We start from the raw sequence: 14281 nt of genomic DNA on the forward strand, positions 1-14281 counted from the left end.
ATAGTCCAAAGCTGATGAAAAGGAAGGAGTTTGGAAATGTCTGGAACCGTATGGCATGTATGTCTCTCAACACAATAGATCTAATCTTTATCATTCTGTTTAAGATTAGATGTTGAACACATACAAATGTTTAATCCTACTTATTTTAAAGGAATTAACACTCTAATGTGTGTTTGCTGTCTTTATAGATTTGAGACTAACATTCACATGAGTCAGCAACAAAAGAGGGGCTCTGACTTTAGCTGTTCCACATACTTTTTCTGAAAGAACTTTCATATTTGCCATCTAGTGGATATATTGAGGGATAGCATGCCAGACGGTTGAAAGCTTTGAACTATGGAGGGTGTATGTCCCACCACCAAAGCATGGAGATCCTCCAAAGATTTAAGATATGCAGAGTCCGTGACATATGATTGTTAATACCTTGTGTGTATCAGACTTAGAATAGACTGGTGAGTATTGAAGAGCTGGACTCTGACCCTTCAAATCTACCAGTACAAGGGCACCAAAGATTTGAGATGTGTGCAAACAGTATTTAGATAGTCAATCCAATTCAGTTTTATTTCAATCGCACCAAATCAAAACATAAGTCACCTCAAAGTGCTTTATGTTGTAAGATAAAGACCCTACAGTAATACAGAGAAAACAGCAACAATCAAGTGCCCCCCCCTTTGAGCAAGCAGTTGGTGACGGTGGGAAGGGAAAACTCCCTTTTAACAGGAAGAAACTTCTAGCAGAACAAAGCAAAGGGAAGGGCAGCTATCTGTTGTGACCAGTTGGGGGTGAAGGGAGGAAGACAGGATAAAAAAATACTGTTTTTATACACTTCTGTAAACCTTTTTCACCTCACACCTAGATTAGCCAAGGCTTGATTCATGAGCTCACAGTTGCCCTTAAAGAGTAATAATATATAAAATATGTCTCCACATAAACACAGTCACTTCACAGAGTCCCGTGATCATACCTATTCGGTACCTTGCGCAGTCTGTAGTCTACCAGGAGCAGCTGCTATCGAGATCTAACGCTCACACAACTTTAGCACCAGGTACGATTCTCCTGAGCACTGAAGTGAGTTGAGTGCAGCACCCTGGTACAGCTGTGTATGTAAGGTCACAGATGAAGCACGAGCCTTGACAAGCTCATGCTTGAGTGACACAAATGTTGCCACCTGTTTGGGTTGTTTGCTAACACTCTCATCTTAGACAGGTGCCCTCGAGCAGCATGTGTGCAGCAGTGGAAGTAATAGCTGTGTGTCTGCGCTCGCTAGCACCTGATGCCATTTCTGTCCTAAAGTGGAGAAAGTGAGGGGGGGGGGATGCATTTCTGCGACTCCTGCAACAGCACATTGTAATCAAAGCTGATATAATGAGCTGGTCTATATGTGCTTTTACGTAAGCAGTCCTTTGAGTGAGCTTGGTTTGATGTAAAGGATGCATCGAGGAAATGAAGGCGCTGCTGAACAAAACGAATCAAAAACATCTGAAGAGGACCAAAGGGAGAGGGAGCAAATTATGAAATCAGCAATCATATCAAGTTGGCTCGAGAACAATTGTTGCCACGCTGATTTGCATAATGAACTGAAATTGACCGTGCAGACCTTCCAACCCCAACCGATATCTCCTGATCCAGAATACATTATGCCGCCAAACAAAGAGGTCCTTATTAGGTGATGCTTGCATGCGTGTGAGTGTGTGTTGTTGGGCTCACATGGTGACACTGACATCAGTGATTTAATTTGGCACCATTGTGTTGTAGCCTGGCCATTCATCTGGCTACGCCATGTGTGTTTGTGTGCGTGTTGTATTTAAAGTGCTTTGTGCTCTTTGTTAAGGTTACCGAGGCAGCGCAGTGTGCGAGGACTTTTTAGGAGTCAAAATGTAAATAAAGCAGGATTCACGGGATTTATAATCCCATGTAACATTTAAGATATACAGTAATAGTTGCTAATATGGTTTTTCTTGATGATTTCTTTTGATTTCTGCAAAGTCTGAAACAGGTTTTCCTACTATGTCCATTCTTTTGGGCCATTAAGGACTTCTTACCTTAAGAACTTCCTGTAAGACCGGAGGTGAATAGGGTACACAGTCATTAATTTGCAGGAAAAGAATGTTTCAAAGTTTATTTAACCTCCTAGGATCTGGCGTCCACATATGTGGACATCACATTTTGGGTTATTTAGACCAAAATACTCAATTTTGCTCTCCTAGGACCTGACATCCACTTACGAGGACGTTGTACTGCTACTGTTCTATCAAAATTTTAAACAAATATCCTCATATGTGGCTCTTATTTTTTTTAAAAACCAAAATAAGGTAAAAAAAAATAAAAATCTGGTAATTCTTTGTTTTTACATTCATCAGGCCCCAATATGCCCAAATATCAAAGAGAAATAAAAAATGCATGCCGTGGAAGAGTTCGGGTCTTAGGAGGTTAATGTAAATTAAAAAGAATTAAAAAATAAGTGTACATGTCACATTTTTGTTTTAGACATGCATGTACCAGCCAATCATGGTTCTCTACTAGGCACTTGCCACTACTTGTTATCAATGTATTGAAATGTCCCCATATTTGAAATATTTTCTCCTAGAACTGTATCATGAAGAAACATAGAGGCGTAGTAAAAAAAAAAAAAGTGAAAAAAAGTAATGCCAAGAAAGTGTTTCCCTGGGAGTAATGACAGTATGCAAAAAACCAAACAAAAAAACTGCAAAGCTTGGACTGCAATAACCCAAGTTGTGAATGTTGTGTCCCTTGAGACAAGACTGCAGCTAAGGTAAAAAAGAAAAGAAGAGCGGACCAGAAGAAAAAGAGGGAAGGAGGCACTGGATCTGTCAGCTTAAGTCAAGAAACTCACCCCAGTTTCTGGACAAACATGCATTAGTGGGGAACGTGATGACATCCATACAACGGGCATACTTTTTATGGCCGTTTCATGTATTTGGCTGCACGTACACTGATTAAGCCTAAATTTGTATCTATGCGCTCTTCATGAACGATACCCAGGAAGAGAACTGCACGTGGGCCAATTACAGCAGAGCACAGCTTCTTGCTTCAGTGGTCCCTCCATTATCTGCGAAAAACCATCTAATGCTGCTGACCCAGCTATATATATGCAAACTGAGCTGTTATACACACACAGACTCTGAGCCTATTCGCTGCTCATTCCAGATCAGAGATGATCAGCACTGATATCTATTTTCAGCAGTTCTGAAGAAACAAATCTTAGACTCAAAATACATATTTTATGCCTCTAATTTACACATACCCAGTTGTAAAACATGTTGCTGGACAGCAGATTACAAAGAAAATTGGAAAAAAAATCCACCTCAGCATGCAAATTTGCATATATTACACAGATGTTTGGATAAAGATGATAAATACGCATTTTTATCCTACATACATACATCTATCTGCATAATGCTGCTGCGATCCTGTAAAAAAAAGCTTAACCATTCTGATTATGTATCAATATGTGTACTTTATCCTCAAATAATACACATATGCCCTAAAAGTAAGTCTCTTTACACATAGAATACCTCAAGTGGATTTCAGCCCCTTATAATTGTACTGACCTAACAGGGATGCACCTTGTCACATGAGCAAGGATGAGCCTTCCCTAGCACCACAATATGCCGTTTCAGAGCTCAGCATCACAGTAAGCCCTATATGACCCTTATACCAACAAAGTCCCTGTGCTGTCTGGCAAAAGTGAAAAACCCAGAGGGAGGCAGGGGACAATATCAGGTTGCAGAGAGTTGAGGCGTCTGCCTGTCATGCAGAAGGACTGGAGGGACAGCACCCTCTGCCCTCACTGACAGCTGTAGTTAATCAAGCGAATCATAGCACACCTGAGTTTAATGCTTATGACCCAAACCCTCCCTGCAGCATTCAACCACTGTTTCCTTATACAAGCACTCTGACAAATGACAAGACGTACAACATCATTACACAAAGCCTTTACGTAACTCACACACACATAACGCTGGGAGCTTGTGACTGAAAGGAACCAGCAGACAAAGCTCACAACAGTTTTTGGCAATGAGAATGCCAAACTCACCGCTCAGTAGTCAGGAAAGCTAAGAGGGAAGCTATCTAGCTAACAAAGCCACGCGTGATACACACATACACTAGAGCAGTCCCAGAAGGATTGACTTTAATGAGCAAATGCCCTTGAGAAAACATTTGATTGTTTCTGCCTGGCTAAATGGGAGGATGTTTCAGCGACAAATGTTCAGCGCACAAACGCACGTGTTGGCGCATTACATGAGGAAGGTAACAAAATGTACACACTTCATTCCAACCAATAACACTTATAAATAGGGATGAGAGGATAAAAGACGGGAGATGGGAGGTGGAGAGATTGAAAACACTATAAAGCCTCCATCATGTTCATAGTTCTTGTGATCAAAAGCAAGAGAAGAGAAGTCTCCTGCAGGCGAACACAACAAGACGTGTTTTACAGTTTTCTCTTCAAGGTCATGAGATTATGTGTCTTCAATGAGTCAGACATGTCTCATACTGCTGATTGTGGTTTGCGTGATTGTACGTGTGCGCGCGCAGTCATGTTTGTGCTAACAGCTCAGAGGATAGACGTAACACATTAGCCTGTCTCCACTCGGGGCAGCACAGCTGGTATCAACTCCGATAATCAGGCAAAGTGATAGGTTGACCGTTAACACACACACACGCACACAGGCACAGGGTATGGCATACACTGGGTGTTGCCAGTGTTACCAGTGCAGTGACACAGAATATCTGAGAGAATAGATTTTTGAGTAACCGCAGTTGGCCCAATTCGGCCAAAATTGAGTTTACTTGAGCCAGTCGTCTGGAGGTTGAAGAGACACGAGAGGTGAACAGCTCTTTATCCTCACATCCATGTCCCTGACTCACTGAGTCGGTGTGTGTGACCAACTACTAATGCTGGTCACAGTCCAGTGAAGTCAGTCAACAGAAGGCAAACATGACTTTACAGCTATTACATCAGACAAGGACTTGAATGTAGCCATTGCTACCATCTTCCCTTACATATACCCTATGTAGAGATAAATATAAGGGGGGGGGAAAGAGGCGCCAAGAGTTTGTGTGTCTCTCTGTTTGAGAGGGAGAGAGACAGAGGTCTTCTGTCCTGTTATCTGAGATAGCAATAATCAATGTGAAGCACAGGCAGGTTATCGATGACTCCCTTGCACAGCTGGCCCCAATTGGTCCAGCTCTAATCAATTCACACTTTATCATTTACACTTTATCATGACCGTGGCTGTGTCGCTGAGGTGCTGTGTCCTCTTTATCCACACATTAATAAAGAGAGTGTATGTCAGGAGGGAATTATAACTTGATGTGTTCAAATAAATTAAAAAAATCCAACGCTCAGAAGAGCTAATAAGTGCCAAAAGCGGATTCTGAAGAAAGTTACATTTCCTTTCCTTGAGGAGTACAGTTGTGTGGCGGTGAGCCGTCTTAACGGGGGGAGTCCTCTCATCTTGTAGCCTCCGATGGTAAATTAAGCTGCGCAATTATCCACCGTGATTGGCAAAGGGTATTGCACAATCCAATAAAGTGGGATGAAACTCAGACTCCTGTTTTATTGGCAACCTGACACCTCTCGGCTTTACTGTGTAAACTGCGTGCGCCTTGCTGAATTAATGAAAACTTCTCAGACACGAGGCAATTAGGTGGCGATTCAAGCAGTCACTGCTATGCTATTTAAGGAAATTGTGTGTATCCTTTCATCACACTGTCTACAGATTATGTCTCATCAACACTTTAACTAAGGCAGCGCTTTGAAATGTCGAACATGATCAGTGCTGCACTACGCAGACGTGTAGCTCCAGACCATGCGTGTATGTGGCACGCAAACAAAGAACCGCATCTTGGCCGAATGTTTGAAATAAACGCTAGGTAAACAGATCAGCTGCACTCTCACAATCACACCGACCTCTCTATAATAACTATAGACATGTACAACTTTGAAACACAACAGTGCCCAAAGGAGTTCCCACATATCAGCAGTAGTTAGTATAACTGTCAGGAAATATAGTTGGGACCTAAATCGCAGAGGGCAGCTAAGATACCAAAGCAAACCTTGACGAAAAGTAGGTGTGGACATTCGCATGTACACCTACACACCTAATCCTTTCATTCGCTCTACTGTAACCTGTCAACACAAGCCATTGCTTTGAATGGTGACTAGTCTATCTCTGCTGTCACTGTCAAATCTTCAAGTATACACAGATGGACCACGGACAGTTTATCCAATCTGCCTCAACCTGCAGTTCCACAGCCTTGATTAAATATTGACTTGGTGTGACCTCCAAAAAACAATAGACTAATCTTTACAAAGTATTAACTGGGAGTGCAGGGAGGACCTTCCAGACATTGATAAGTGAGGACCACAGGGAAATAACGAGGATACAATTAGAAAGCTAATCTGTGTCATTTACAATAGAACACATTATTACCTAGGATTTCCCTCCACAGGTCTCTTGTCACCTAAATCTGATGACGGCTACTGTTTTTCTCCAGTGATGATGACCTTGTGTCCCCTACACCTAAAAAAGAATATTGAAGTGAAGTGTTGCAGTTTCTTTTTTTTTTCTAAGAAATTCTAGCAACCAGTTATTTGATTTTCACATTCTCCCTTGGCAGAAAAGAAAGACATCATTGTTGGCGAGTTGGCCACAGAAGAGTGAAAAGAGAGTGAAGCCAAAGCAAGGTGAGAAGAATGAGGCTGCAAACAGGTCAGCAGTCTGTGGTTCCATCCAGCCTCCAGCACTGGCTATAGATTGTGAACAGTGTGTGTGTGGAGTGCAGGTTGTATTCCTGCTGTGGGGACCTAAATCTGTTTACACACTCACATTATAGATGTATATCCCCAATGGAGTCCAAAACAGCAAATTCTGTTAATATAAATTGTCAAATTTTTATGTTATTTAAGGTTTAAAAAGGTGGACGTTATTGATGATCTTGGAGTAAGTGAAAAGTAAATGACTGTAATGATCTAATGTCAAGGATTCAGAGCTACCCTTGTGTGTGCATTAGCGAGAATTACAAGGGGGGAGTGAGGCTACTGCAGTAATACATTGGCACTAATCTGTGAGCCCTAACCTTTTGCCCTTCAGTGATATCTTTCTGTCAACATAAGGCTTGGCCCGATGCTCTTTGTCATCTGAAATGTGGCTTAGCCATAACAGCACAAGCTTCTCCTTGTGAAGCCTTGCTCCTCTGACTTTTATCAGCAAGGCAGGCTCTGAGTGTGAAACTCTAGAGATGTTCAATCCCACAGGAGGAGGGCAACAACAACTAAACAATGCTCCAGCAAGTTGGGTCAATAAGCTAAAAGGACCCTGTGTGCACCCCTGTGTAAGCTGGAAGTGTATATTTGTGTCTGGGTACCTTTACTCCTCCCAACACATTTTCTCGTTGTGAACAAAAAGCTCAATCTTTGTCTTGTATCGCCATAAAGCTTTTCCCCAGAAGGCACTTGGCTTGTCCACGTGGGTAGCTCTAGCTTTCAGTTGAGCTTGAAGGTGCTGATTTTGGAGCAGGGTCTTCTTTATTGTTCTGCAGCCTCTGGTCAATGGTGATCTAAAAGTCTCTACACTGTGGACAGTGATGCTCGTAGAAATGCCTTCATAAGACCTTCCCAACTTGTGTAAATCTTTAATTCTCCCCTATAACTTCTCCTCTCAAACAAATCCTTTTTATTCTGGCAAAGAGAAACTACCAGTCGTAGTAAATCACCTATCTCCCCCCACCACACTCCCTGCTGGTGGTTGATGCCCTCAGCTGCCAGTGCATTGGTGTTCTGGGCTGGACGCTCAGGTATGCACCGGCTCATTCTCAGTGGCTGCTTGGCAGATCCAGGCGCCCGTGGCTCAGTCGGGCCCCTTCCGGGTGTTGGGGGCCCTCGGGCCTCTGGGCCCAGGGCTTGGACCACTCTGGCGCGGGTGGCTGCCAGCGGAGCCTGCAGGCTCGTCACTGCAGCCCCCTCTGGCTTCTGCACTGTGGCTCCTGGGTGATCCCACATCTGGGGCTCTCTTCAGCTCGTTCCAGGAGGGTGGCACGGTTGCCCCTCCAATGGTTCTCCTTGGGCTCTTGTGATCTGGGGGCCTCTGGATGTCTGGGGCCTGGATCTCCTCCATGCATGCTTCATGCCCTGGGGGCGGGGCTATGTCTTCTCTCACTGTCCCTCTTCCCCTCTGTTTTTCTTTTCCTCCCTTTCCTATCCCCCAGTTATGTCTGTCCTGTCAGTAATAAATAAAATAAAATAAAATAACAAAGGTCAATAAAATGGACCAATACGGCAAAGCCGTGATGAACCACGGTAAAGTAAATCTGTTGGGTATCTTACTTGGCCTTCAGACAAAAATTCTGATTGCTGAAGAACCAAATGGGACAGGCAAAAAACAAACAAACAAAAAAAACAAAACAAAGCAATAGACCATGTAGAACCTTCAGTACCACTTATTATTATGACATTCATGCCCATGATGAGTCTACATTAACTTTAGGTAGGCCATATTTTGTCATTTGAAGACTGTGAATTGGATTTACTGCTCTACAAGATGTTGATAAAAACAGATTAGTAGTTTTTCCATTGTGGGCTATGGTCACTAGAAATAATAAGTTTGGTAAAGATTTTTCTTCTAAAGGAAAAAAAAGAGAGAGCGAGAGGGCAACCAAGTAAAGACAGGATATCCTGCAAGTGCAAAATGCCCTTTTTGTCATTCATAAAACAACAGCAAAGAAATTGATTAAGGTATTCTTGAATTATTACCTCTGAAATGTAAAGTGAATTAAAATACCATCACCTCCACATCACTCGGGAATGTGTATTTAGTTCATTTCAACACCGCTCAATATGGGTCCATTTAAGAATCAAATATTTTCTTATTACTTGTGGAAGTCACACACCCATTCTCTCTCTCTCTCTCTCTCACACACACACACACACACACACACACACACACACACACACACACACACACACACAGACTCATATACAGTGGCTGTCTGTCCCCTTGGTTTCAAGGTTACTTTAGAGTTCCCCTGTTGCTCACAACACATTTGCATCAAACCACCAGCTGCCAATTAACAAACCACCTCTCTGTTAATACACACACATCACTGTCAATTAGAGTCATGGCTGATCTCTCTAACAACAGAATAATACAACACACATACACTGACAGACAACCACTGTATCACAAGCACCCTGCAGGGAGAGCGAGGTCGGCTTTAGATGTATGGAAACTGTCAAATAACAGCTAATGCTTTAGAAGGGAAAAAATGAATCGGGCAAGTGAGAATGGTGCAACAGTGCAAGAGGGAATGTTCTGTTCCAGTATTGAGGCTTTCAGGATTAGCTTTGTCATGCTGTTGCGAGAGTAGAAACAGTCATTGGTTAAATGAACCCTGACAGAGTGAACAGACACACAAAACACGGCATGAGTTGTACACATAAAATAGCATGGCAATAACACTGTGCTCAAGGCATATTTGTGGAATATTAGATAGATTTGTAGTCTGTATGCATGTTTGACTACACACACAAATGAATTCAACTAAAGTGTTATGCGTATGCTGAATGTGCCTAATTTAGCTCCATAACAGGGACTCATTTTTTGCAAAGAGGAATTTTATGCTATAGGTTTTCAGCAGCAAAGTACAAAAGCCTCAGAAGAGGAGCAAATTGCTGCAGGACACACATACTACACAAGCAGGCACATATAATTCTTCTCCTCCTGCTATCTGGTCCACAAACATGCACGCAGTCTAGAATGTGCACATATACACGCGTAGCATAATGATAATTTCCTCCATGCAGCAGCTAAAAAATTGAACTATTTATTATTGTCAATCTTGAGACAGCACAGTGCAGGCATGGTAATGAGAATTTATTAATGTCCACTAGATGGCACCCTCTTCCTTTTCATTTCCAATTTAACTTCTCATTTTTCAGCTGATCAGCCGACTCTGAGGTACACAGAACTACATGCATGCTAAATACTAAACTAAGATAAAGGGCACTTTACCATATTAGATATATTTGACCACAGAAAAGCAAAACAAAACACCAGCAGCATTCTGAGTCTGTGCATTCACTTAGCTTTGATGTTAATCAATCGTTGCCATGTGGCAGTAAAGATCTGCCACCTACCTGTGTTACATTTTGTTATGTGCTTGGCTTTGTCTTGCACAATGTGACTGTATCAGCAAGAATATATCAATCAAGCGATCAATCAGTACCACTCAGCTTGTGGGAGGTTGACTGTACCCACTATGCATCGAGTCGTACGGTCAATATAGTGACCTTCAAGAAAACTAAAGATTGGGGGAATATAATCAAAGATATTGGGCACCAGAAGGTCCCAGCCATACATTGCAAGTGAGACTGGCTTCTCCGTGAAGCCAAAGGAGGCAAAAGGAAGATCCTTGCAAGCTTGTTTGTTTGACATATTATGTTTGACATATTAAGTGGTTAAATAGTTTTTTATTTAAATTCAAAATTAAGTTAAATACAGAAACTATCACTCAAAAAGAATCCTCAATGTGACCTTCAAGTTTTTCTAATTTTTAATTTATACGATATCAATACGATACTCCCGGATAGACTAATAGTTAAACTGCAGGAAATCGGACTTCCTTCTTACCACCTGCCGCCTGGATCAGAGACTTCCTCTCAGACCGTGTACAAAGAGTTAGAGTGGGGCCTCATCTTAGCTCAGCCCTCAGCCTTAACACCAGCTCTCCACAAGGCTGTGTACTGAGTCCCCTACTGTACACACTGTACACACATGACTGTGTTAGAACCCACCCAGACAACGCAGTCATTAAGTTTGCAGATGATACCACTGTATCATCTCTGGGGGCTCATCTCTGGGGGAGATGGGACGGCGTACAGAGCTGAAGTTCACAGGCTGTCAGATTGGTGTGTGGACAACAACCTGGACCTCAATACCACCAAGACAAAAGAACTGGTAGTCGACTTCAGAAGGAGGAAGTCCGAGCTGTAGCCTGTCAGCATCAACGGGGAGTGTGTGGAAAGGGTGTCCAGTTTCAAGTTTCTGGGTGTGCACATAGACACAGACCTCCAATGGAGCTCTAAAATCTCTGCGGTTTTAAAAAAAGGCCCAACAGCGTCTCCACTTTCTGAGAATCCTCAGAAAAATGGACCTGAAGGACCTGTACAGCACTCGCTGTCTCAAGAGGGCACGCAGCATCCTACAGGACTGTACACACCCAGGACACCAGGTGTTTAAGCTGCTGCCGTCTGGCAGGAGGTTCAGGCTGCTGAGGTCCCAGACAAACAGACTCAAGGACAGCTTTTACAAGCCTTATTCTTCATTTTTTATTACTAAGTTAAGTTACTGTGTTGTGTTGTTTGTGTTGCATTGTGATGTGTCGTATCGTGTCGTTGTATGTATGACTGTGCAATGACAATAAAGAGTTATCTTATCTTAACTTAAACTAAAAACTAGCTTTGCCATTAAAAAAAAATCCTTCAGACCTCCAATTCAGTTTTAAGGTTAGCTCAGCAATATTTTTACAGTTTCAGCAAGAGAATTTGAAACGTGTTTTATTCTTGTGTAGAGCAAAGAGAAAACATGGACAGTGAACATTCACTTTAGATTCAAATGAATAAAAACTACAAATCCTGCTTTCATAGCTATTAATGAACAGTATAGGTAAAGAACACATTAAATATCTCATGGGATATGATCTAAATATTATAATTGTGTGAACATCTTTGTTAAACTACTATCAAACTAGAACATTTAATAAACACTATAGTTAGAGCAACTAGTTGTTTCAAAGTTAAAGGTGTAGTGAAAAGGCGAACGCACTGAATCGTGAACAAATAAACTTCCCATCTGATGTTGTTTCGTAAGGCGCACGTAAACAGTGCTGGGACACAATGACGATAATTCAGTGTGACTACTTCTGAGATGTCTACTGAGGAGAATTGAGACTGGATGTTGGTGCTAAAGACTATCATTTCTTCTTGCCAGCTTTCTTGTCTTGCTTGTTGGGTGGCTGTGCGGAAGCAGAGGTGAAGGCTGCTTGTTTTTCCAGAGCTGCGGACTGGGCCTCCTCCAGAGCCTCCTTCTCTTCTTGTTCCTTTTTGATGCTTGCGCGATGACGGCTATTAAATGCGTCACACGTATTGTGAAAGTTCTTACAGCGCTGCTCAAAGGCTGCCTGGAGACAAGAGAAATGGCAGCGAGAAAGTAGTTAAAGAATTAGAGGGAAAGGCAGCTGACTCCTTTTAACTTTGATAGCCACAGTGGCTCATTTCTTTCTGTTTCATTACATTCTTCTCCCTCTCTGTCCCTTACCTGCATGTTTTGATACATCTCCAGCTGACATTTCATTAGCTCCTTCCTTTTGAACGCCTCCTGTTTTCTGCACTCCAACACATGCTCTCGGACCAACCGGTAAGTCTGGATCTTTTCAGTGCGCTCCCTCTGCTGGGCCTCTTCTATGTATGAGTCCATCACCACTGGAGAATCCTTTTGGTGTCTACATGTATGCACAAGAACTAAATGTATACGGTGTGCACAGCATTTTTCTGTCACATGAATGTATACCCATCTAATGAGAATGAATAGAAATCTGAAGATATGTTCAAGTACTTTGTACTATAGCACAGTGTCATTACATGCACTGTAGCTACTGTGTCAGGATCAGGTGTTAAACAAATTTTTGGAGAGGGAAACTGAGGATATAGACACGCCTGTGTGTACACAAGTGTGAATCTTGATGTGCCTGACACCCTTTAATAAACTTAACACATCTCTTTCTCTGCTCATATTGCAGGCCAGTGTCGACAGCCACCATTAGCTGGACACACGTGTTGGCACGCACAGGCGCACGCTCACAGCAGGAGAGGATGGAGAGGTGATGGGAGAGGGGCACATCTCATTGGAGTAACGAGCTCATAGTGTCCCTGAAATAGCTCTCTAATTAAAAGACCCAAATATCATCTCATTTATCCTGGAGAGGGATGGACAGAGGGAGAGATGGAGGGAGGGAACAAGAGATGGTGTCAGGGAGAGTAATGGGAAACCCAGGGGGGACTGTGGAGGGAGATTCTTCCCTTTAAAACTCTTACTCTGACAATACAGTCACACACAGGACATAGACCAATTTGGAAAGCCATTGGCTAGTCTGTTGGCTTAACCTTTGGTGCTCAACGTGGAATTTGGGGGGGATTATGGTGAAACTGTTTCCTAACTATACTCGATCAGTTTACACTGTACAGTATGTATCTATATGCAACCAAGGTTAAGTGAAATGTGATTGGTCAATTGCTAAGCGACTTATACGAAAACCAAAAAGCCCTTTCCCTATTGATGCTCAAAATTAAGTGCAAATAGTTGTTTACGATGGGTACACATAGATGGGCAGCAAACTCATAGTTGCTTGTAATCCTAGATGTGCATTGATATCAAAGATATTTAAAAATTAATCTCTTGGTAATCGTCATGAATTGCAGGTTAAAGGACCCAAATGTATACTCTGGAGGCAGAGGGATAAAACAGAAGGTAAGCCTTTGTTTCACAGTTCAAACTAACAATGAAAACTAGAAACCCAAACTCTAAATTAGCCCAGCAGATCACAGAAAGAAAACACACGGGGAAGTTAACACGAAGACAGAATTATTTATACACATGGGGAGAGCAGGCAAGGAAAGACAGCTGAGGAAAGCTAGACACAGTTGTACACAATCAAGACAATGAGGTTGGGGGAAAAGTAAAACGGGAAATAACTAAGAGTCACTAATCACAAACAGACTCCATAAACAGTAACTAGAACTCAAATGCAACAAGAACAAGAACAAGGCACAAAAAGCACAAATCAACCAAACATAAAACCCCTGAAGATGACGAAGAACTCGAAATTCTAAGTTAAGGACACAGGGAAGGTTAAATAACACAGAATATAAGGAGGAAAAATATGCTAACTAGCCTTTAAAGGAAACCAGAGTAACATTAAAGTAGAAATCAGAACCAAAGATTAACCCACACAATAATGCCAGCCTCAAAATATAGAAATCAGAACCTAAAATATAAACAACAACAAAAATGTAGCTGCAGTAAAAACTCTCGGTGACTGTTACTGTCAGTCCTTCAGTAACTGATGTCAGTAGTGGAGCTGCTGTATTGTCATTCTGAGGGCTGAGGCACATTTAGCTGTGCTGTTAGAAACTGAAGTCAGCTATATAAGAGGAGGAATGGCAGGCTCACAAATGTTACATTTGTGTATATTTTTAATG

The 14281-nt window shown here is 42.1% G+C and overlaps 1 protein-coding gene across 10 annotated transcripts in view; it reads right to left on the reverse strand.

Moving 5' to 3' along the window:
• Positions 1-11406: 11406 nt before the first annotated feature.
• The window catches only part of adgb (androglobin), a 37934-nt gene continuing 35059 nt past the window's right edge, over positions 11407-14281 (reverse strand). For 6 of the 10 annotated variants that reach the window (XM_082505137.1, XM_082505132.1, XM_082505135.1 and 3 more), the window contains 2 exons: positions 12342-12525; positions 11409-12204 (listed from right to left, as the gene is read on the reverse strand). In XM_082505137.1, the coding sequence (XP_082361263.1) occupies positions 11998-12204; positions 12342-12525 (391 nt within the window). In that variant the 3' untranslated portion in view covers positions 11409-11997. Of the gene's footprint in view, positions 12205-12341; positions 12526-14281 lie in introns of all 10 variants that reach the window. The other 4 variants (XM_082505131.1, XM_082505139.1, XM_082505138.1 and 1 more) reach the window with 1 other exon arrangement.

Source organism: Aulonocara stuartgranti (assembly GCF_965226115.1).
Source record: "Aulonocara stuartgranti genome assembly, chromosome: 15".
NCBI lineage: Eukaryota > Metazoa > Chordata > Actinopteri > Cichliformes > Cichlidae > Aulonocara > Aulonocara stuartgranti.